General features: G+C 44.2%; 6 protein-coding genes across 9 annotated transcripts in view; 2 read left to right on the forward strand and 4 right to left on the reverse strand.

Annotated features, from left to right (window-relative positions):
* The window catches only part of LOC101079405 (interferon-inducible GTPase 5-like), a 29,583-nt gene extending 17,389 nt beyond the window's left edge, over positions 1–12,194 (forward strand). The window contains exons 3-4 of the mRNA XM_029832584.1: positions 11,110–11,445; positions 11,527–12,194. Coding sequence (XP_029688444.1) covers positions 11,110–11,445; positions 11,527–12,167 — 977 coding nt within the window. The 3' untranslated portion in view covers positions 12,168–12,194. The remainder of the gene's footprint in view (positions 1–11,109; positions 11,446–11,526) is intronic.
* Positions 1,542–9,886, reverse strand: LOC101070105 (interferon-inducible GTPase 5-like). The gene is given in 5 exon segments (XM_029832588.1): positions 1,542–2,688; positions 2,770–3,120; positions 3,123–3,172; positions 3,174–3,316; positions 9,777–9,886. Coding segments are annotated over 4 exon segments (978 nt in total). The 5' UTR covers positions 3,311–3,316; positions 9,777–9,886; the 3' UTR covers positions 1,542–2,248.
* Positions 3,939–6,029, forward strand: LOC101062446 (interferon-inducible GTPase 5-like). Its single transcript, XM_029832585.1, has 3 exons — positions 3,939–4,053; positions 4,453–5,005; positions 5,087–6,029. The coding sequence occupies exons 2-3, from the start codon at positions 4,459–4,461 to the stop codon at positions 5,725–5,727; spliced, it is 1,188 nt and encodes a 395-aa protein (XP_029688445.1). The 5' UTR covers positions 3,939–4,053; positions 4,453–4,458; the 3' UTR covers positions 5,728–6,029.
* Positions 7,567–9,906, reverse strand: LOC101068348 (interferon-inducible GTPase 5-like). The gene is made up of 3 exons (XM_029832586.1): positions 9,777–9,906; positions 8,817–9,369; positions 7,567–8,735 (listed from the first exon to the last, which is right to left on the reverse strand). Exons 2-3 carry the CDS (start codon positions 9,361–9,363, stop codon positions 8,095–8,097), a joined length of 1,188 nt encoding a protein of 395 aa, XP_029688446.1. The 5' UTR covers positions 9,364–9,369; positions 9,777–9,906; the 3' UTR covers positions 7,567–8,094.
* Positions 12,195–13,982: 1,788 nt separating the features above from the next.
* LOC115248883 (interferon-inducible GTPase 5-like) lies at positions 13,983–16,310 on the reverse strand. Its single transcript, XM_029832885.1, has 3 exons — positions 16,204–16,310; positions 15,244–15,796; positions 13,983–15,162 (listed from the first exon to the last, which is right to left on the reverse strand). Exons 2-3 carry the CDS (start codon positions 15,788–15,790, stop codon positions 14,522–14,524), a joined length of 1,188 nt encoding a protein of 395 aa, XP_029688745.1. The 5' UTR covers positions 15,791–15,796; positions 16,204–16,310; the 3' UTR covers positions 13,983–14,521.
* A 146-nt stretch (positions 16,311–16,456) lies between these two features.
* On the reverse strand, positions 16,457–19,332 carry LOC101066849 (interferon-inducible GTPase 5-like). 4 transcript variants are annotated; one of them, XM_029832884.1, is made up of 4 exons: positions 19,001–19,123; positions 18,427–18,467; positions 17,570–18,122; positions 16,457–17,488 (listed from the first exon to the last, which is right to left on the reverse strand). In XM_029832884.1, exons 3-4 carry the CDS (start codon positions 18,114–18,116, stop codon positions 16,857–16,859), a joined length of 1,179 nt encoding a protein of 392 aa, XP_029688744.1. In that variant the 5' UTR covers positions 18,117–18,122; positions 18,427–18,467; positions 19,001–19,123; the 3' UTR covers positions 16,457–16,856. The 4 variants fall into 4 exon arrangements, with proteins under 4 accessions (XP_029688744.1, XP_011618247.2, XP_029688743.1 ...); XM_011619945.2 differs by lacking the exons at positions 18,427–18,467; positions 19,001–19,123 and adding an exon at positions 19,222–19,332; XM_029832883.1 differs by lacking the exons at positions 18,427–18,467; positions 19,001–19,123 and adding an exon at positions 19,214–19,316.
* Positions 19,333–22,035: the final 2,703 nt, after the last annotated feature.

Raw genomic sequence — 22,035 nt, forward strand, 5'->3', positions numbered from 1 at the left:
CTCCGCCGATGTCGGCGCATCTGGAAGACTGCCCGCAAAGCCATCTTGCGGGCCACTGAGCAGTCCCGGCGTTCGGCCAACCGGCGAAGGAGGCTGGCCCCTGCTTACCGGCCTGGCCAGAAGGTCTGGCTGTTGGCCCGGGACCTCCCCCTCCAGACCTCGCAGACTTCCTCCAGAAAACTGAACCCCCGCTACATCGGTCCCTACACCATCTGCAGCATCATCAACCCCTCTGCAGTCCGTTTGGATCTCCCTGCCGCCCTCAAGGTTCACCCGGTCTTCCACGTCTCGCTCATTAAACCCTTCTCCACCAGCCCCCTGTCCCCTCCTGCTCCGACTCCACCTCCCCCACAGGTCCTGTCGGACGGAGAGCCGGTGTGGAGCGTTAACAAGCTGCTGGCGGTCCGCCGACGGGGAAGGGGCTTCCAGTACCTGGTGGATTGGGTGGGTTACGGCCCCGAAGACCGGAGCTGGGTGCCCCCATCCTATCTCGCTGACCCCTCCCTCCTCGAAGACTTCTACCGAGACCACCCGGATGCTCCTGGGCGGTCGTCCGGTGCCTCCCGTAAGGGGGGGGGTACTGTTGTGACTCCTACTCTGGCCCCACCTCCTCCTGGGCAATCAGCTCAACCACCACCACCTGGGCCCTCTCCTTCAGCTGCACCCAATCCGCCCAAACGACTCTGCACCCATAAAAGGCCCCTATGAACTCAGGCCAGTGCTTGATCTTACTGATGTTTTTGGCAACACTTCCCGTCGACCCAGCATCTCTCCAGGCTCCCCAGCGACTCCCTGCATCTCCCTGCGTCTTCCAGCGACTCCCTGCGACTCCCAGCGTCTCCCCCGGCTCCTCTGCAACCTTCCTAGCCCCTCTTCCTCTGACCTCTTCCTCTTCCCCTTCGTCGGACGGATTTTTCCTGGCCTCTGGACACTTGGACTCCCCCACGGACTCTCGCCCCTGGATCTCGAACTTGGTTCGTCTGCCGCATCACGCACCTATAGTTTGTCTCGGCCTCTCTCATTTAGTTTCTTCCCTCCTGTTTTTTTTTTGCTTCATTAAACCGTCTGAGTTTACTTTTAATTCCCGTGTCTGTCTGCCTTCTTTGGGGTTCCGCCACACTTGACCGCCAGTCCTCTCGAGCTTAACAGCTTCCTTGCTACTGTGCCACCAGTTCTGTGATATTTAGAACTTGTGCCTGGCTGTTTATGTGAGCTCACATGAACAGCCAGGCACAAGTGAGGGAAAGCATCTGAGAGAGCCACGGTGTGAAATGTAAAGTTGCATATATTGCTGTGACAAGTACTACAGCCTGAGTTAACCACATCTACATTTCAGATACCACACAATTAAATTTTGGATAAACCTGTATTACTTGATCAGATAAATTAAGGGATGGTGTCATGCATACCCTTTTAGCATTACAGGATACTGACCATTTTAGCCTTCTCCATCCATAATGAGATTCCCTAGGCCTCATCAACACAGACACAAGAAGGCAGAGTCAAATACCACAATGCTTTTATGACTGTAAGCATGAGTACATTCATTATAATTATTGATTGCCCAAAATATGCTATGGATTAAGTTTACATTTCACATTTCATGATCTGCTTCATCTGATGGTGACACTCTCACAACACATGAACTATAAAAACATGACAGCAACACAAATGGAACATTTTGGAGAACAATTTTAGTGAGTGACTCACGAGTTTGATATGAAGATTTGATTCAACCTGACAGAAACATGAGAAACTTTCATGAGTGGAAGAAAGAAGGAAAGCTGAATATTTTCTGACTTTTTATTAAAGGAATAAAAAATGCATCTTGTTGCAAAATCACAAATTTAGCCTTGGTTGTCTCCATGGAGACCAAAGACATTGTGATCTAACACATATTAAAAATTCATAACATTAAAAATATGATTAAATGTTTTATACAGGACATTGTATGCTATTCACTGTTTAACATGATTCCCCAGTGAGTCCTGATTATTGATTTGATTATTTGAAAGCCAAAACGGGACTTTTACTTAACTGTCTCTCACACTGGGGAGTTCATGCAACAGAGGGCCCTTTTAAACACGTTCTGAGCATCTTCAGCCAGCATGTGGAGGAAATCTAGCAGAGCTTTTTCAGCGACTTTATAAGAGAGAGGCGCTCCTACCAAGGTTCCAAATAATGGAATAAATTTCAGGCCTTCCTCTGCTGCCATTAAGCCAACAACAGCTGCTGACTCTCACATAGGTCAAGTTTTTGGATTAATATTATTAATGGTGTTTAAACTGAGTGGTGAGCGGAGAACCGAGGTCAGATCTTTCAGCGGTACACCTGTGCTGTCAGCAAGCCGCTGCAGTGAAGGTCCGTCCAGGGCAAAACCAGTTTTGTACTGCTGTACAACACCAACTATCAGAGCCACATCAACAACAACAGAAAGCCCAGGAAGTGGTACCGCTGCAAACTCAGCAGACACAAAAGCATAGTAACGGATTTTTGACTTAAAGGCCTCTTTCTTCTTCTCGATGATCTCCAGGCTCATGTTGGGCATGGCGGACAGAAGAGCATCCCGCTTGTGTTCTGGAAGTTCTCTCTCCAGGGTCGCATGGAGGCGATGGAAGTCATGGTGCCGAAGCTCAAAGTTGGACAGCAGGAAGACCTGAGGAGCCTGCACACCTTCCTTCAGAAGACCTGTGTCCCAGGAAATGACATCATCATCATTGCCACTCCACATGAAGACACACATATGTACAGGATTCAGGAGTTTTGTACCTTCTTCGCAGTTTTCACGAATAAGTGCGAGAGTCTGCTCTGCATCAAAGTTTCTCTGACTCCTTTGTGCATTCTGCAGATCGCTGTCAACCTTGGAGCGCACGAAGTAGAACTTTTTCCCCATCTTCTGGATCTCTTTTGCAAGCTTCACATCATTTTCTCTAAAGCGAGTAGCTGAGATAATGATGAAGAAATCAAACCTTTCAAACCCAACATGCTTCAGGTACTGATCAGCTGGAAACCTGGTGGTACCAATACCAGGAAGATCCCAGAGGGTAACATTGGGATAGCTTGGATGAGGGTATGCTCTAACTTCTGTGGTGGTTTCTACAACACCTATAGGAGCAGCTTGTCCCTGTGGTCCACACCTCTAAAGGCATTGACAAAGGAGGATTTTCCAGAGCGACTCTCCTGTAATGCCGATATTAAGAGGAGTGTTTGCTGCCCTCTTCAGAAGCTTTTTGATTTTATCAACAGCTAAGGCTTGATTGTTATTTTGCAGAGCTTCTTTGATTTCTGTAGTGTCAAGGGAATCAGCCATGATGACCTGTACACACAAAGCAAAGCCGACAGTTACAATGTAAAAGTCAGACAAACGTGAAATCATCCCAACAGATAATCCAACAGTTATATAGCAGACACACACATTGTCCATGCCTCTAAATAATCACATGAGCTTAATCATGCACATATGCACACACGGATGACATAGAGCTGTCACTAGCACCAGTAAGACTACTGCAATAATCCTGATAGCAAGAAAACTTTCTTATGAAATCACTGAAAGAGCTCTCCACAATTTCCTAGACGTGCTTACTGAGGATGCTCAGGATGTGTATAAAAGAGTTATTAATCATATTAATTCCTAAGTATGGTTTTGTTGTTTAATGTGGTAATATTACAAGACTGACGTACGAAATCCATTTCCTAAAATACAAAACAATACATCTGCCAAAGCTGTTGTTATTTTAAGATTGTGTTCATTTTGCATTGTAAAAGAGATACAGTTTTACAGTTTCTCTTTCTGTCTTTCTGTCTAAACCCAGAGGGAAAAAACAGCTGATTACAAGTGAAAGTGAAAGGGGACAATGTTTAGGCAAGCAGGGGGAGGAAAAGCCTCCGGCTTTATGGTTCCTGGAAATAAGCTGGTTTGCGAAAAATGCTCAAGAGGCAACAGGTCATTGGTCAGGCTCAAAAGTGGGCCGGGTTGTGGTGCGGCTTCTTCTCTAAAGCCAGAGAGGATCGTCAGTCACTGGGAGATTTCTTCTGCCAACACTTCTTTGGGTGAGTGTGAGCAGCTAACGTCTGCTTCTGATCTTATACTAATGTTTATCACCATTAGCAATAGGTCCACAGACACAGACAATCTTTACTCTCAGGACACAAAAAGTTTTTTGGATTTCTTTTTTAGAGTGCATACATTCCAACTAGTTTCCATAAACTTTTGACAGTCGGCAAGTCCACAACTTGTGCGCTCAGCGTATTATTGCAGTAGTCTTACTGGTGCTAGTGACAGCTCTATGTCATCCGTGTATGCATATGTACATGGTTAAGCTCATGTGATTATTTAGAGGCATAGACAATGTGTGTGTCTGCAATATAACTGTTGGATTATCTGTTGGGATGATTTCACATTTGTCTGACTTTTACATTGTAACTGTCGGATTTGCTTTGTGTGTACAGGTCATCATGGCTGATTTCCTGGACACTACAGAAATCAAAGAAGCTCTGCAAAATAACAATCAAGCTTTAGCTGTTGATAAAATCAAAAAGCTTCTGGAGAAGGCAGCAAACACTCCTCTTAATATCGGCATTACAGGAGAGTCTGGCTCTGGAAAATCCTCCTTTGTCAATGCCTTTAGAGGTGTGGACCACCGGGACGATCAAGCTGCTCCTACAGGTGTTGTCGAAACCACCACAGAAGTTAGAGCATACCCTCATCCAAGCTATCCCAATGTTACCCTCTGGGATCTTCCTGGTATTGGTACCACCAGGTTTCCAGCTGATCAGTACCTGAAGCATGTTGGGTTTGAAAGGTTTGATTTCTTCATCATCATCTCAGATACTCGCTTTAGAGAAAATGATGTGAAGCTTGCAAAAGAGATCCAGAAGATGGGGAAAAAGTTCTACTTCGTGCGCTCCAAGGTTGACAACGATCTGCAGAATGCACAAAGGAGTCAGAGAAACTTTGATGCAGAGCAGACTCTCGCACTTATTCGTGAAAACTGCAAAGAAGGTACAAAAGTCCTGAATCCTGTACATATGTGTGTCTTCATGTGGAGTGGCAATGATGATGATGTCATTTCCTGGGACACAGGTCTTCTGAAGGAAGGTGTGCAGGCTCCTCAGGTCTTCCTGCTGTCCAACTTTGAGCTTCGGCGCCATGACTTCCATTGCCTCCATGCGACCCTGGAGAGAGAACTTCCAGAACACAAGCGGGACGCTCTTCTGTTTGCCATGCCCAACATGAGCCTGGAGATCATCGAAAAGAAGAAAGAGGCCTTTAAGTCAAAAATCCCCCAATATGCTTTTGTGTCTGCTGCGTGTGCAGCGGTACCAGTTCCTGGGCTTTCTGTTGCTGTTGATGGTGCTCTGATAGCTGGTGTTGTACAGCAGTACAAAACTGGTTTTGCCCTGGACGGACCTTCACTGCAGCGGCTTGCTGACAGCACAGGTGTACCGCTGGAAGATCTGACCTCGGTTGTCCGCTCACCACTCAGTTTAAACACCATTGATAAGACATTTATCTTAAAATTTCTACTTCAGTCAGCAGCTGTTGCTGGCTCAATGCTAGCAGAGGAAGGCCTGAAATTTATTCCATTATTTGGAACCTTGGTAGCATCGACTCTCTCTTATAAAGTCACTGAAAAAGCTCTGCTGGATTTCCTCCACATGCTGGCTGAAGATGCTCAGAACGTGTTTAAAAGGGCCCTCTGTTGCATGAACTCCTCAGTGTGAAGCATTCTTCATCCATCAGCTGCAGGGTAGAACCTGAATGAGTCACCAGCTTATTGTAGGGCCAACATGGGAACCATTTTTCTTACACTCATGCCTAAAAGTATTTTGTCTTTTGAAAGATATTGAAATGAGTAAAATTGAACATTATATTCAAGATACCAGTAGTACGGTGTTTTTACTTTGTTTTATGTATGTTTAGTGTTTTATGCATGTGAAATTTCACACATGAATTTTTTGCATGCATAAATGTACCTATATGACGATTTTATGGTATACTACAATAAACAACTTTTCCCACTTTACCAGATTTTTTTTTGCTCTGCCTTACTGCAATCCCTAGTTGTGTATTGTTGTACTATTCAAATGGAAAACCGAGCTGTCCCACCTTTCCACTCAAGAGGTTCCATGGCTGGGTTGAAGACGATGTCTGTCTTAGCACCGGTTCTTTGTTTTTCCACCTTCCAAACCAATCCCAAACACCTTCCATGAAAACACCAACCTTGAGCTGGGCTAAACAGGCCCCAGAACTAAGAACCGATGACATGGTGGGTTGCATGGGTGGGGATACAGACCAAAAACACAACCAGTTAAAGCTAAGAATCGTCATTTGTAAAATCTATGTTTTCTATGTCCATAGAAAAGGACTGATTGATGAAACTGAAATGCAGAGATCAACTGTACAACATTAAAGTCTTCATGAGAAAAGAAAGGAGGATGGATTTTATTGTAACGTATTCCTCAGACAAGGCAAAGATCGTGTGTTAGGTCTACGTTTTTTCCTGGACCCGAAAGCAGGCAAAAAGGCAGTGGGAATAAAGTCCAAACACAAAGTATTTATTAAAAGATCAATTTGACGGTCCTCCAGGACCGCAGGGAAAGCACTCATCCAGCCTTCCGGGGTGCACTGGGAGCCAATGCGGGAATCAGGTCTTGCCTGTTCTCCACTCCAGCATGGAGACCTCGAACGAGCAGTGAGAAGCGTTTCAACGACTTTCAAAATACCAATGATGAGGAAACAGGCGTTAGCTTTACCATGCAAAACACGATAATTCTCCGACGCTGGTAGACAGGCGCTCCGTCCTTAAATAGGTGGCCTGATGGAGATTGCTGACAGGAGCGCCTGCCTGCAGTGCCAGCTGAAGCAAACTACCAGCTCATCCACGCCCCCTGCAGGAAGAAACAAGCAGGACCACAGCAACACACAACAACGGAACCTTGGAATAGTAAAATCAGCATCATTTTGGGCAAAAGTAGGTGGGGAAACTATATACTCACCAAATGTTTAACGTTCATCTCCAATAGTGTACCACAGGAGTTGATGCTTAGTTGTACGTACAATGTGGTGATCGTGTTCACAAAGTGCAAGTTTCTGTTGTATTATAGTAAGAGTTGTTTTGTTGCTGCTTCCCGTTTTGCCTTTGGGAATTGTAAGAATTCCCTTTAGCATTTGAGTACCAGGTATTTGAATGCAACCAAGTGAAGCTTTTTCCTGCTGGTTTAAGTGCTTCCTTGCTGCTGTGCCACCAGTTCTGTGATATTTAGAACTTGTGGTCACAAGTGAGGGAAAACATCTGAGAGAGCCACGGCATGAAATGTAAAGTTGCATATATTGCTGTGACAAGTACTAGAGCCTGAGTTAACCACATCTACATTTCAGATAGCACACAATGAAATTTTGGATAAACCTGTATTACTTGATCAGATAAATTAAGGGATGGTGTCATGCATAACCTTTCAGCATTACAGGATACTGACCATTTTAGCCTTCTCCATCCATAATGAGAATCCCTAGGCCTCATCAACACAGACACAAGAAGGCAGAGTCAAATACCACAATGCTTTTATGACTGTAAGCATGAGTACATTTATTATAATAACTGATTGCCCAAAATATGCTATGGATTAAGTTTACATTTCACATTTCATGATCTGCTTCATCTGATGGTGACACTCTCAACACAACACATGAACTATAAAAACATGACAGCAACACAAATGGAACATTTTGGAGAATAACTTTAGTGAGTGACTCACGAGTTTGATATGAAGATTTGATTCAACCTGACAGAAACATGAGAAACTTTCATGAGTGGAAGAAATAAGGAAAGCTGAATATTTTCTGACTTTTCATTAAAAGAATAAAAAAATGCATCTTGTTGCAAAATCACAAATTTAGCCTTGGTTGTCTCCATGGAGATAAAAGATATGACTCAAACACATATTGAAAATTCATAACATTAAAAATATGATTAATTGTTTCATACAGGACATTGTATGCTATTCACTGTTTAACATGATTCCCCAGTGAGTCCTGATTATTGATTTGATTATTTGAAAGCCAAAACGGGACTTTTACTTAACTGTCTCTCACACTGGGGAGTTCATGCAACAGAGGGCCCTTTTAAACACGTTCTGAGCATCTTCAGCCAGCACGTGGAGGAAATCCAGCAGAGCTTTTTCAGTGACTTTATAAGAGAGAGGCGCTGCTACCAAGGCTCCAAATAATGGAATAAATTTCAGGCCTTCCTCTGCTGCCATTAAGGCAACAATAGCTGCTGACTGAAGCAGAAGTTTTTGGATTAATGTCTTATTAATGGTGTTTAAACTGAGTGGTGAGTGGACAACCGAGGTCAGATCTTCCAGCGGTACACCTGTGCTGTCAGCAAGCCGCTGCAGTGAAGGTCGGTCCAGCCCAAAACCAGTTTTGTACTTCTGTACAACACTAACTATCAGAGCCAAATCAACTGCAACAGAAAGCCCAGGAACTGGTACCACTGCACACGCAGCAGACACAAAAGCATAGTGAGGGATTTTTGACTTGAAGGCCTCTTTCTTCTTCTTGATGATCTCCAGGCTCATGTTGGGCATGGCAAACAGAAGAGCATCCCGCTTGTGTTCTGGAAGTTCTCTCTCCAGGGTCTCATGGAGGCGATGGAAGTCATGGCGCTGAAGCTCAAAGTTGGACAGCAGGAAGACCTGAGGAGCCTGCACACCTTCCTTCAGAAGACCTGTGTCCCAGGAAATGACATCATCATCATTGCCACTCCACATGAAGACACACATATGTACAGGATTCAGGACTTTTGTACCTTTTTTGCAGTTTTCACGAATAAGTGCGAGAGTCTGCTCTGCATCAAAGTTTCTCTGACTCCTTTGTGCATTCTGCAGATCGTTGTCAACCTTGGAGCGCACGAAGTAGAACTTTTTCCCCATGTTCAGGATCTCTTTTGCAAGCTTCACATCATTTTCACTAAAGCGAGTAGCTGAGATGATGATGAAGAAATCAAACCTTTCAAACCCAACATGCTTCAGGTACTGATCAGCTGGAAACCTGGTGGTACCAATACCAGGAAGATCCCAGAGTTTAAAATTGGGATAGCTTGGATGAGTGTATGCTTTAACTTCTGTGGTGGTTTCTACAACACCTGTAGGAGCAGCTTGATCGTCCTGGTGATCCACACCTCTAAAGGCATTGACAAAGGAGGATTTTCCAGAGCCAGACTCTCCTGTAATGCCGATATTAAGAGGAGTGTTTGCTGCCTTCTCCAGAAGCTTTTTGATTTTATCAACAGCTAAAGCTTGATTGTTATTTTGCAGAGCTTCTTTGATTTCTGTAGTGTCCAGGAAATCAGCCATGATGACCTGTACACACGAAGCAAAGCCGACAGTTACAATGTAAAAGTCAGACAAACGTGAAATCATCCCAACAGATAATCCAACAGTTATATAGCAGACACACACATTGACCATGCCTCTAAATAATCACATGAGCTTAACCATGTACATATGCACACACGGATGACATAGAGCTGTCACTAGCACCAGTAAGACTACTGAAATAATACGCTGAGCGCACAAGTTGTGGACTTGCCGACTGTCAAAAGTTTATGGAAACTAGTTGGAATGTATGCACTCTAAAAAAAAAATCCAAAAAACGTTTTGTGTCCTGAGAGTAAAGATTGTCTGTGTATGTGGACCTGTTGCTAATGGTGATAAACATTAGTACATTAGTATAAAATCAGAAGCAGACGTTAGCTGCTCACACTCACCCAAAGAAGTGTTGGCAGAAGCAATCTCACAGTGACTGACGATCCTCTCTGGCTTCAGAGAAGAAGCCGCACCACAACCCGGCCCACTTTTGAGCCTAACCAAGGACCTGTTGCCTCTTGAGCATTTTTCACAAACCACCTGATTTCCAGGAACCATAAAGCCAGAGGCTTTTCCTCCCCCTGCTGGAATGTCAAAAAAGAACTTCAACTGCTGCGGGGCTTCAGCTTCCATCATGCTGCATCTTTTTTGATTTTTAATCAAATAAAGGATTTAGCTCGTCAACAGTGTTCAACAGACAATTTTATAACTCTATCTACAGATTATGGTTTTATTTTTCATACAAATAAACACGATGATATTTGGCACTCACATAGAGACTTGGCCTAAACATTGTCCCCTTTCACTTTCACTTGTTCGCTCTGAATAGAGACATTGAAAGTGTAAAGCGTTCTTGTAATCAGCTGTTTTTTTCCTCTGGGTTTAGACAGAAAGACAGAAAGAGAAACTGTAAAACTGTATCTCTTTTACAATGCAAAATGAACACAATCGTAGAATAACAACAGCTTTAGGAGATGTATTGTATTGTATTTTAGCAAATGGATTTTGTACGTCAGTCTTGTAATATTACCACATTAAACAACAAAACCATACTTAGGAATTAATGTGATTAATAACCCTGTTATACACATCCTGAGCATCTTCAGTAAGCATGTCTAGGAAATTGTGGAGAGCTCTTTCAGTGATTTCATAAGAAAGTTTTCTTGCTACCGGGATTCCGAATAATGGAATGAAACTATAGCTTTCCCTTGTTTCAGTTAGACTGGAGATAGCTGATGATTGGCTCATTAGATTTAATACTAAATCAGTATTTATGTTGTCTAAAGTTAACGGTGAACTGATGATAGTAAGATCTACCAGTGGTACACCAGTAATGGCAACGAGTCGCTGCAGTGAAGGTCGGTCCAGCCCAAAACCAGTTTTGTACTGCTGTACAACACCAGCTATGAGATCAGCATCAACAGCAGCAGAAAGCCCAGGAAGTGGTACCACTGCACAAGCTGCAGACACAATAGCATAGTGAGGGATTTTTGACTTGAAGGCCTCTTTCTTCTTCTTGATGATCTCCAGGCTCATGTTGGCCAAAGAAACCAGCAGAGCATCCCGCTTGTGTTCTGGAAGTTCTCTCTCCAGGGTCGCATGGAGGCGATGGAAGTCATGGCGCCGAAGCTCAAAATTGGACAGCAGGAAGACCTGAGGAGCCTGCACACCTTCCGTTAGAAGACTTGTGTCCCAGGAAATGACATCATCATCATTGCTACCCTGCTCCCACAGGTGTTGTAGAAACCACCACAGAAGTTAGAGCATACCCTCATCCAAGCTATCCCAATGTTACTCTCTGGGATCTTCCTGGTATTGGTACCACCAGGTTTCCAGCTGATCAGTACCTGAAGCATGTTGGGTTTGAAAGGTTTGATTTCTTCATCATCATCTCAGATACTCGCTTTAGAGAAAATGATGTGAAGCTTGCAAAAGAGATCCAGAAGATGGGGAAAACGTTCTACTTCGTGCGCTCCAAGGTTGACAACGATCTGCAGAATGCACAAAGGAGTCAGAGAAACTTTGATGCAGAACAGACTCTCGCACTTATTCGTGAAAACTGCAAAGAAGGTACAAAAGTCCTGAATCCTGTACATATGTGTGTCTTCATGTGGAGTTGCTATGATGATGATGTCATTTCCTGGGACACAGGTCTTCTGAAGGAAGGTGTGCAGGCTCCTCAGGTCTTCCTGCTGTCCAATTTTGAGCTTCGGCGCCATGACTTCCATCGCCTCCATGCGACCCTGGAGAGAGAACTTCCAGAACACAAGCGGGACGCTCTTCTGTTTGCCATGCCCAACATGAGCCTGGAGATCATCGAGAAGAAGAAAGAGGCCTTCAAGTCAAAAATCCCTCATTATGCTTTTGTGTCTGCTGCGTGTGCAGCGGTACCACTTCCTGGGCTTTCTGTTGCTGTTGATGGTGCTCTGATAGCTGGTGTTGTACAGCAGTACAAAACTGGTTTTGGTCTGGACGGACCCTCACTGCAGCGGCTTGCTGACAGCACAGGTGTACTGCTGGAAGATCTGACCTCGGTTGTCCGCTCACCACTCAGTTTAAACACCATTGATAAGGCATTTATCTTAAAACTTCTACTTCAGTCAGCAGCTGTTGCTGGCTTAATGCTAGCAGAGGAAGGCCTGAAATTCATTCCATTATTTGGAACCTTGGTAGCAGCGACTCTCTCTTATAAAGTCACTGAAAAAGCTCTGCTGGATTTCCTCCACATGCTGGCTGAAGATGCTCAGAACGTGTTTAAAAGGGCCCTCCGTGGCATGAACTCCTCAGTGTGAAGCATTTTTCATCTATCAGCTGCAGCGTAGAACCTGAATGAGTCACCAGCTTATTATAGGGCCAACATGGGAACCATTTTTCTTAGACTCATGCCTAAAAGCATTTTGTCTTGTGAAAGATATTGAAATGAGTAAAATTGAACATTATATTCAAGATGCCAGTAGTACAGTGTTTTTACTTTGTTTCATGTATGTTTAGTGTTTTATGCATGTGGAATTTCACACATGAAATTTTTGCATGCCTAAATGTACCTATAGGACGATTTCATGGCATACTACAATCAACAACTTTTCCCACTTTAACCAAAAACCGAGCTGTCCCACCTTTCCACTCAAGAGGTTCCATGGCTGAGTTGAAGAAGATGCCTGTCTTAGCACCGGTTCTTTGTTTTTCCACCTTCTAAACCAATCCCAAACACCTTCCATGAAAACACTAACCTTGAGCTGGGCTAAACAGGCCCCAGAACTAAGAACCGATGACATGGTGGGTTGCATGGGTGGGGATACAGACCAAAAACACAAGCAGTTAAAGCTATGAATCGTCATTTGTAAGATCTATGTTTTTCTAAGTCCATAGAAAAGGACTGATTGATGAAACTGAAATACAGAAGTCAACTGTACAACAATAAAGTCTTCATGAGAAAAGAAAGGAGGATGGATTTTATTGTAACGTATTCCTCAGACAAGGCAAAGATCGTGTGTTGGGTCTACGTTTTTTCCTGGACCCGAAAGCAGGCAAAAAGGCAGTGGGAATAAAGTCCAAACACAAAGTATTTATTAAAAGATCAATTTGGCGGTCCTCCGGGACCGCAGGGGAAGCACTCATCCAGCCTTCCGGGGTGCACTAGGAGCCAATGCGGGAATCAGGTCTTGCGTGTTCTCCACTCCAGCCTGGAGACCTCGAACGAGCAGTGAAAAGCGTTTCAACGAGTTTCAAAATACCAATGATGAGGAAACAGGCGTCAGCTTTACCATGCAAAACACGATAATTCTCCGACGCTGGTATACAGGCGCTCCGTCCTTAAATAGGTGGCCTGATGGAGATTGCCGACAGGAGCGCCTGCCTGCAGCGCCAGCTGAAGCAAACTACCAGCTCCTCCACGTCCCCTGCAGGAAGAAACAAGCAGGACCACAGCAACACACAACAACGGAACCTTGGACTCCAAAAATGTGGAATAGTAAAATCAGCATCATTTTGGGCAAAAGTAGGTGGGGAAACTATAGACTCACCAAATGTTTAACGTTCATCTCCAATAGTGTACCACAGGAGTTGATGTTTAGTTGTAAGTACAATGTGGTGATCGTGTTCACAAAGTGCAAGTTTCTGTTGTATTATAGAAAGAGTTGTTTTGTTGCTGCTTCCCATTGAGCCTTTGGGAATTGTAAGAATTCCCTTTAGCATTTGAGTACCAGGTATTTGAATGCAACCAAGTGAAGCTTTTTCCTGCTGGTTTAAGTGCTTCCTTGCTACTGTGCCACCAGTTCTGTGATATTTAGAACTTGTGCCTGGCTGTTCATGTGAGCTCACATGAACAGCTGGGCACAAGTGAGGGAAAGCATCTGAGAGAGCCACGGTGTGAAATGTAAAGTTGCATATATTGCTGTGACAAGTACTACAACCTGAGTTAACCACATCTACATTTCAGATACCACACAATGAAATTTTGGATAAACCTGTATTACTTGATCAGATAAATTAAGGGATGGTGTCATGCATACCCTTTTAGCATTACAGGATACTGACCATTTTAGCCTTCTCCATCCATAATGAGAATCCCGAGGCCTCATCAACACAGACACAAGAAGGCAGAGTCAAATACCACAGTGCTTTTATGACTGTAAGCATGAGTACATTCATTATAATTATTGATTGCCCAAAATATGCTATAGATAAAGTTTACATTTCACATTTCATGATCTGCTTCATCTGATGGTGACACTCTCACAACACATGAACTATAAAAACATGACAGCAACACAAATGGAACATTTTGGAGAACAACTTTAGTGAGTGACTCACGAGTTTGATATGAAGATTTGATTCAACCTGACAGAAACATGAGAAACTTTCATGAGTGGAAGAAATAAGGAAAGCTGAATATTTTCTGACTTTTTATTAAAGGAATAAAAAATCCATCTTGTTGCAAAATCACACATTTAGCCTTGGTTGTCTCCATGGAGACGAAAGACATTGTGATCTAACACATATTGAAAATTCATAATATTAAAAATATGATTAATTGTTTCATACAGGACATTGTATGCTATTCACTGTTTAACATGATTCCCCAGTGAGTCCTGATTATTGATTTGATTATTTGAAAGCCAAAACGGGACTTTTACTTAACTGTCTCTCACACTGAGGAGTTCATGCAACAGAGGGCCCTTTTAAACACGTTCTGAGCATCTTCAGCCAGCATGTGGAGGAAATCCAGCAGAGCTTTTTCAGTGACTTTATAAGAGAGAGTCGATGCTACCAAGGTTCCAAATAATGGAATAAATTTCAAGCCTTCCTCTGCTAGCATTAAGCCAGCAACAGCTGCTGACTGAAGTAGAAGTTTTAAGATAAATGTCTTATCAATGGTGTTTAAACTGAGTGGTGAGCGGACAACCGAGGTCAGATCTTCCAGCAGTACACCTGTGCTGTCAGCAAGCCGCTGCAGTGAGGGTCCGTCCAGGGCAAAACCAGTTTTGTACTGCTGTACAACACCAGCTATCAGAGCACCATCAACAGCAACAGAAAGCCCAGGAAGTGGTACCGCTGCACACGCAGCAGACACAAAAGCATAATGAGGGATTTTTGACTTGAAGGCCTCTTTCTTCTTCTCGATGATCTCCAGGCTCATGTTGGGCATGGCAAACAGAAGAGCATCCCGCTTGTGTTCTGGAAGTTCTCTCTCCAGGGTCGCATGGAGGCGATGGAAGTCATGGCGCTGAAGCTCAAAGTTGGACAGCAGGAAGACCTGAGGAGCCTGCACACCTTCCTTCAGAAGACCTGTGTCCCAGGAAATGACATCATCATCATTGCTACTCCACATGAAGACACACATATGTACAGAATTCTGAACTTTTGTACCTTCTTTGCAGTTTTCACGAATAAGTGCGAGAGTCTGCTCTGCATCAAAGTTTCTCTGACTCCTTTGTGCATTCTGCAGATCGTTGTCAACCTTGGAGCGCACAAAGTAGAACTTTTTCCCCATCTTCTGGATCTCTTTTGCAAGCTTCACATCATTTTCTCTAAAGCGAGTATCTGAGATGATGATGAAGAAATCAAACCTTTCAAACCCAACATGCTTCAGGTACTGATCAGCTGGAAACCTGGTGGTACCAATACCAGGAAGATCCCAGAGGGTAACTTTGGGATAGCTTGGATGAGGGTATGCTCTAACTTCTGTGGTGGTTTCTACAACACCTGTAGGAGCAGCTTGATTGTCCCGGTGGTCCACGCCTCTAAAGGCATTGACAAAGGAGGATTTTCCAGAGCCAGACTCTCCTGTAATGCCGATATTAAGAGGAGTGTTTGCTGCCCTCTCCAGAAGCTTTTTGATTTTATCAACAGCTAAAGCTTGATTGTTATTTTGCAGAGCTTCTTTGATTTCTGTAGTGTCCAGGGAATCAGCCATGATGACCTGTACACACGAAGCAAAGCCGACAGTTACAATGTAAAAGTCAGACAAACGTGAAATCATCCCAACAGATAATCCAACAGTTATATAGCAGACACACACATTGTCCATGCCTCTAAATAATCACATGAGCTTAACCATGCACATATGCACACACGGATGACATAGAGCTGTCACTAGCACCAGTAAGACTACTGAAATAATACGCTGAGCGCACAAGTTGTGGACTTGCCGACTGTCAAAAGTTTATGGAAACTAGTTGGAATGTATGCACTCTAAATAAAAAATCCAAAAAACTTTTCGTGTCCTGAGAGTAAAGATTGTCTGTGTCTGTGGACCTGTTGCTAATGGTGATAAACATTAGTACATTAGCATAAAATCAGAAGCAGACGTTAGCTGCTCACACTCACCCAAAGAACTGTTGACAGAAGCAATCTCCCAGTGACTGACGATCCTCTCTGGCTTCAGAGAAGAAGCCACACCACAACCCAGCCCACTTTTGAGCCTAACCAATGACCTGTTGCCTCTTGAGCATTTTTCACAAACCACCTGATTTCCAGGAACCATAAAGCCGGAGGCTTTTCCTCCCCCTGCTGGAATGTCAAAAAAGAACTTCAACTGCTGCGGGGCTTCAGTTTCCATCATGCTGCATCTTTCTTTGATTTTTAATCAAATAAAGGATTTAGCTCGTCAACAGTGTTCAACAGACAATTTTATAACTCTATCTACAGATTATGGTTTTATTTTTCATACAAATAAACACGATGATATTTGGCACTCACATAGAGACTTGGCCTAAACATTGTCCCCTTTCACTTTCACTTGTTCGCTCTGAATAGAGACATTGAAAGTGTAAAGTGTTCTTGTAATCAGCTGTTTTTATCCTCTGGGTTTAGACAGAAAGACAGAAAGAGAAACTGCAAAACTGTATCTCTTTTAAAATGCAAAATTAACACAATCGTAGAATAACAACAGCTTTAGGAGATGTATTGTATTGTATTTTAGCAAATGGATTTTGTACGTCAGTCTTGTAATATTACCACATTAAACAACAAAACCATACTTAGGAATTAATGTGATTAATAACCCTGTTATACACATCCTGAGCATCCTCAGTAAGCATGTCTAGGAAATTGTGGAGAGCTCTTTCAGTGATTTCATGAGAAAGTTTTTTTGCTACCAAGACTCCAAATAATGGAATGAAACTATAGCTTTCCCTTCTTTCAGTTAGACTGGAGATAGCTGATGATTGGCTCATTAGATTTAATACTAAATCAGTATTTATGTTGTCTAAAGTTAACGGTGAACTGATGATAGTAAGATCTACCAGTGGTACACCAGTAATGGCAACGAGTCGCTGCAGTGAAGGCCGGTCCAGCCCAAAACCAGTTTTGTACTGCTGTACAACACGAGCTATGAGATCAGCATCAACAGCAGCAGAAAGCCCAGGAAGTGGTACCGCTGCACAAGCTGCAGACACAAAAGCATAGTGAGGGATTTTTGACTTGAAGGCCTCTTTCTTCTTCTTGATGATCTTCAGGCTCATGTTGGCCAAAGAAACCAGCAGAGCATCCCGCTTGTGTTCTGGAAGTTCTCTCTCCAGGGTCGCATGGAGGCGATGGAAGTCATGGTGCCGAAGCTCAAAGTTGGACAGCAGGAAGACCTGAGGAGCCTGCACACCTTCCTTCAGAAGACCTGTGTCCCAGGAAATGACATCATCATCATTGCTACTCCACATGAAGACACACATATGTACAGAATTCTGAACTTTTGTACCTTCTTTGCAGTTTTCACGAATAAGTGCGAGAGTCTGCTCTGCATCAAAGTTTCTCTGACTCCTTTGTGCATTCTGCAGATCGTTGTCAACCTTGGAGCGCACAAAGTAGAACTTTTTCCCCATCTTCTGGATCTCTTTTGCAAGCTTCACATCATTTTCTCTAAAGCGAGTATCTGAGATGATGATGAAGAAATCAAACCTTTCAAACCCAACATGCTTCAGGTACTGATCAGCTGGAAACCTGGTGGTACCAATACCAGGAAGATCCCAGAGGGTAACATTGGGATAGCTTGGATGAGGGTATGCTCTAACTTCTGTGGTTGTTTCTACAACACCTGTAGGAGCAGCTTGATCGTCCCGGTGGTCCACGCCTCTAAAGGCATTGACAAAGGAGGATTTTCCAGAGCCAGACTCTCCTGTAATGCCGATATTAAGAGGAGTGTTTGCTGCCATCTCCAGAAGCTTTTTGATTTTATCAACAGCTAAAGCTTGATTGTTATTTTGCAGAGCTTCTTTGATTTCTGTAGTGTCCAGGAAATCAGCCATGATGACCTGTACACACAAAGATACAATGAAAACATTAAAGAAATGAATCCAATACACTATAAGGGATCGTCTAAACCAGGGGTCGGCAACCCGCAGCTCTGGAGACGCATACGGCTCTTTAGCGACGCCCTAGTGGCTCCCTGGAGCGTTTTCAAAAACATGAAAATGGAAATTGTTTTAATATAATTTCTGTCGAAGGAAAAACGTGACAAACATTCTTAAAGTTTTCCAATGCTGTATAAATGTGTATAATAAATATTTAATTTTAACACGTCATTATAATGGAAGTTACATTTAAAGCACCACGTACAGCAGAGTGGTCACATGGTGCGTCATTCTCTCCAGGATGACCTGAAGGGAAAATAAATATTTAATCACGAATGCTCATTTTGTATTTGTAGCCCACTTATCATTTGGAAAGTAGGCTAATATAGCTAATATAGACGCCTACAGCATGTGTTGCCTTCATAATAAGCCTTATATAAGGCCTTTATTTTTTTGCGGCCCCAGACAGATTTGTTTATTGTTTTTTTGTTCCAATGTATATCTGAGTGAGCCACGTCCTCAATTTGAGTGTGAATGAGGCACGTACTGTCAGTGAATAAATAAAGATAGTAATTAAAAATAAGATTTTATGTACTGTATTGGTTTTGTGATTAGTAACAAGAACTCGGAAATAAATCCATTAGAATCAACAAAATGAAATGAGATGTTTAAATGAAAGCAACATGTGCATGGAGGAAACGTATCTTGGTGGTTCTTGCGAACAGAACTGAGTTGTGTCAAGTTTCACCTGAACCCTTAAAATGAGCCTAATCCGAGTAAAAAACTAAACGCATCGCAGCATTCGTTTCACAAAGGAAAACTCAGTTCACATCACTCACCCTGAAGATGTTCAATGAACAAAGCAGGATTAACAATGTTCAAGCACTCAAACGACAGCCGAGTTAAAGCGAAACCGAAACACGAACCGGGACGGGAGAACCTCCGGACTTCCTCCGTCGGCGAGGCCGCCTTTTACAACGTGTTCGTAACCCCAACCCTGGGTATATAAAGCTTCGTTGGAACCTAACCAAGAACAATTGCTACCCCGTTACCTTGTTACCTCAATACAAGGTGGTTTTTTCACCGAGCTGAAGATCGTTTGGTTGGACGCAGAACGAGGCTCCCGCTCGAACATTTCATGTGCACCTGTATTGCAAACTTTACAGTAAAAGCACGGAGACGGCACCCAAACGGCTGCGATGCTATCCACCAGGCAGCTAGAGAGCTAAAATGTTCATTTTTACACATGTAACAAATAATTTAAAATACCAACAAACTTCATATGAAGCTGTTGATTGAAACTGTTTATTTAAACAAAAAAAATGAAACACGAACAGAACGGTTACTGGCCAGAGAAGACCGCTGGTTTGAGCGGGGTGACAAGAGGAATGTCAAGGAAGCCAAGAGGGGTGTCAAGGAAGGATCCATGTCAAACTGAAAAAACAATCCTTGAACAGAGGTGGTGGGCTGAGGCACTTCCTATCACCCACATTCAATGCAGTCCTCCACTCCTTCCAACAACAAACCAAACATTCACACCATTTCAGGAGACCCGGAGACTCACCACCATGTGAGCCAGCAGACAAAGGGGAGACACTTCAACTGAAACTAGGTGTACGACCCTACCAACGACCCTGCCAGGTGACCACTCAGTCATTAGCATGCCAATGGTCCTCAAGGGCTATATTTTCAAGCTCGTTCCCCAGCGAGTTCAGAACTGAAGAAGCCTTCTGGATAGAAGGCCAAACATCTTCAAAGAGAAGAAACACAGTCCAGTTGACAAAGAAAACTACCTTGGATAATTATGACCTGGATGATTGAGAATCTACACAGACAACACGAACAGTGTTAAAATGCAAAAGTGGTGTATCATATGCAGCCCATGGAGCATTACTATCCAACACTGACTTTGAGTCAGCTGACCACTGACCCTGGAAACTACTGAGCTAAAATTCTGGGAACCAAAAATTGTTAGTGGGCGTAACAGCTGCAGTGTTCCATTCCTGTAAATCAGCGGGATTGAAATTATTATTGTTATTGTTGTAATTTGTTTACAAATGTACAGAAAGTTAAGAGGTCTCCCTTTTCTTTCCCTCTCCCCCACCTCCTTCTTCTCCTCCCTGCCTGCATGAGCCTGGTCCTGCTCAAGGTTTCGTCCTATTACAGGGGAGCTTGTTGGGGGGGGGGGGGGGGGGGGGGGGGTCTAGCCCTGGGATTAAAGCGATTAAAGATGTAAAGCACCTAGATACAATCATGATTGTAACAGATACTATAAAAATAAAAATTGATTGATTGTGTCTTGTCTATCTTTCCCTGTCTACTTTCATGTTGGGTGGGGCTGCTAGCTGCCTCACTGCCATCAGATTCTCTACACACCTGAAAATCCTCTTTGGTCAACCTCACCAAGAGTCACGGGCACACCAACCAAGATGGTATTTTACCCACGGCACAAGTGGAGTCAGCCCTGCTCCAGGGTGACAGGCACTACGGGCCCCTCCACTGCTGTCCCCTCCAGCTGCTGGCATCTTCACATCTGGGATGGGGTAGGGAACAGATTGTTTTATTATTTTTTTAATACACACACACACACACACACACACACACACACACATGCCTATACTATATATACACATATACAGTATATCCATATGCACATTTATAAATAAAATAATTATGACCCTTCCCCAAGAGTGTGAATATGTTTGTGTGTGCACCTGTGTGTATACATGCGGTGAAGTGTTGTGCTGGGTTTTGTTGGGGTTTCTGGTTTGTGTCTGTCTTTGGCCTGCAGGGTGTGGTGTTGAGCACAATTGGGTGCAGCTGGCACTACAGGCGGGCGCACCTGTAGGCAATTTACATCTTGCTGCCTATTTAAGCAGGTTGTGCCTGCCTGTCAGTGCCGGGGTGTCTGTTCACTTTCCTGAGTGTGTCTGTTCGTGTGGGGGAGTGCGTTTGTTCGTCTAGTGTGGGTGCTAGTTCGGGTTCCTTGGTGTTGGTAGGGTGTCTGTTCGTGTTGAAGTGGTTTCGTCACTTCCCCTGTCGTATGTTGGTGCTCTGAGTTTCCTGGAGGGTCACTCCTATTCCCATGCTTCTGGTTTCCCTGGAGGACCGCTCCTGTTCCTGTGTTCCTGTTGCCCTGGAGGGCCACTCCTGTCCCCAAGCTTCCGGTTTTCCTGGAGGGCTGCTCCTGTTTCCTGTTCCGTGTCTCCTGGAGGACCGCTCCCGCCCCCCTTGCAGTCTAGGAGGACTGCCTCTGCCCTCAGTGTCTCGGGGCACGTTCATGTGGTGAGCGTGTCGCGCCAGACTCCCGAGTCCTCGCCGGTCCAGGAGGACTGCAGCGTGTTGAGGACTCACCAGTGTTCCAAGTTCCCAGCAGTCCAGGGGGACTGCGTCTGGTGTGGGGACTCGCCGATGGACTTGTGAGGGGCAGACGCTGCCTCCTAATCGCCGGCAGTCCAGGAGGACTGCTTTGTCACCAGTGTCTCGGGGCACGTTCGTGTGGTGCGCGTGTCGCGCCGGACTCCCGAGTCCTCGCCGGTCCAGGAGGACTGCAGCGGGTTGGACTCACCAATGTTCCAAGTTCCCAGCAGTCCAGGGGGACTGCGTCTGGTGTGGGGACTCGCCGATGGACCTGGGATGGGCGGACGCTGCCTCCCGATCCCCCTGCGGTCCAGGAGGACTGTTTGTTGTCAATGTGTGCTCCCCTTCCCTGTAAATAAAGCCTTTGACCTCTCCACCACTGTGTCCTGGCCTGCGTTCGGGTCCGCTACCACCACGTATCGTAACGGGTTTATGTTGAGCGGAATGTTGTCTATTTGGCGGGTAGTGTGATCCACTGTGGCTGACAGTGAAATTCCACTCCCCAAGCTTCCAA

This window comes from Takifugu rubripes, chromosome 2 (assembly GCF_901000725.2).
Source record: "Takifugu rubripes chromosome 2, fTakRub1.2, whole genome shotgun sequence".
Classification (NCBI taxonomy): domain Eukaryota; kingdom Metazoa; phylum Chordata; class Actinopteri; order Tetraodontiformes; family Tetraodontidae; genus Takifugu; species Takifugu rubripes.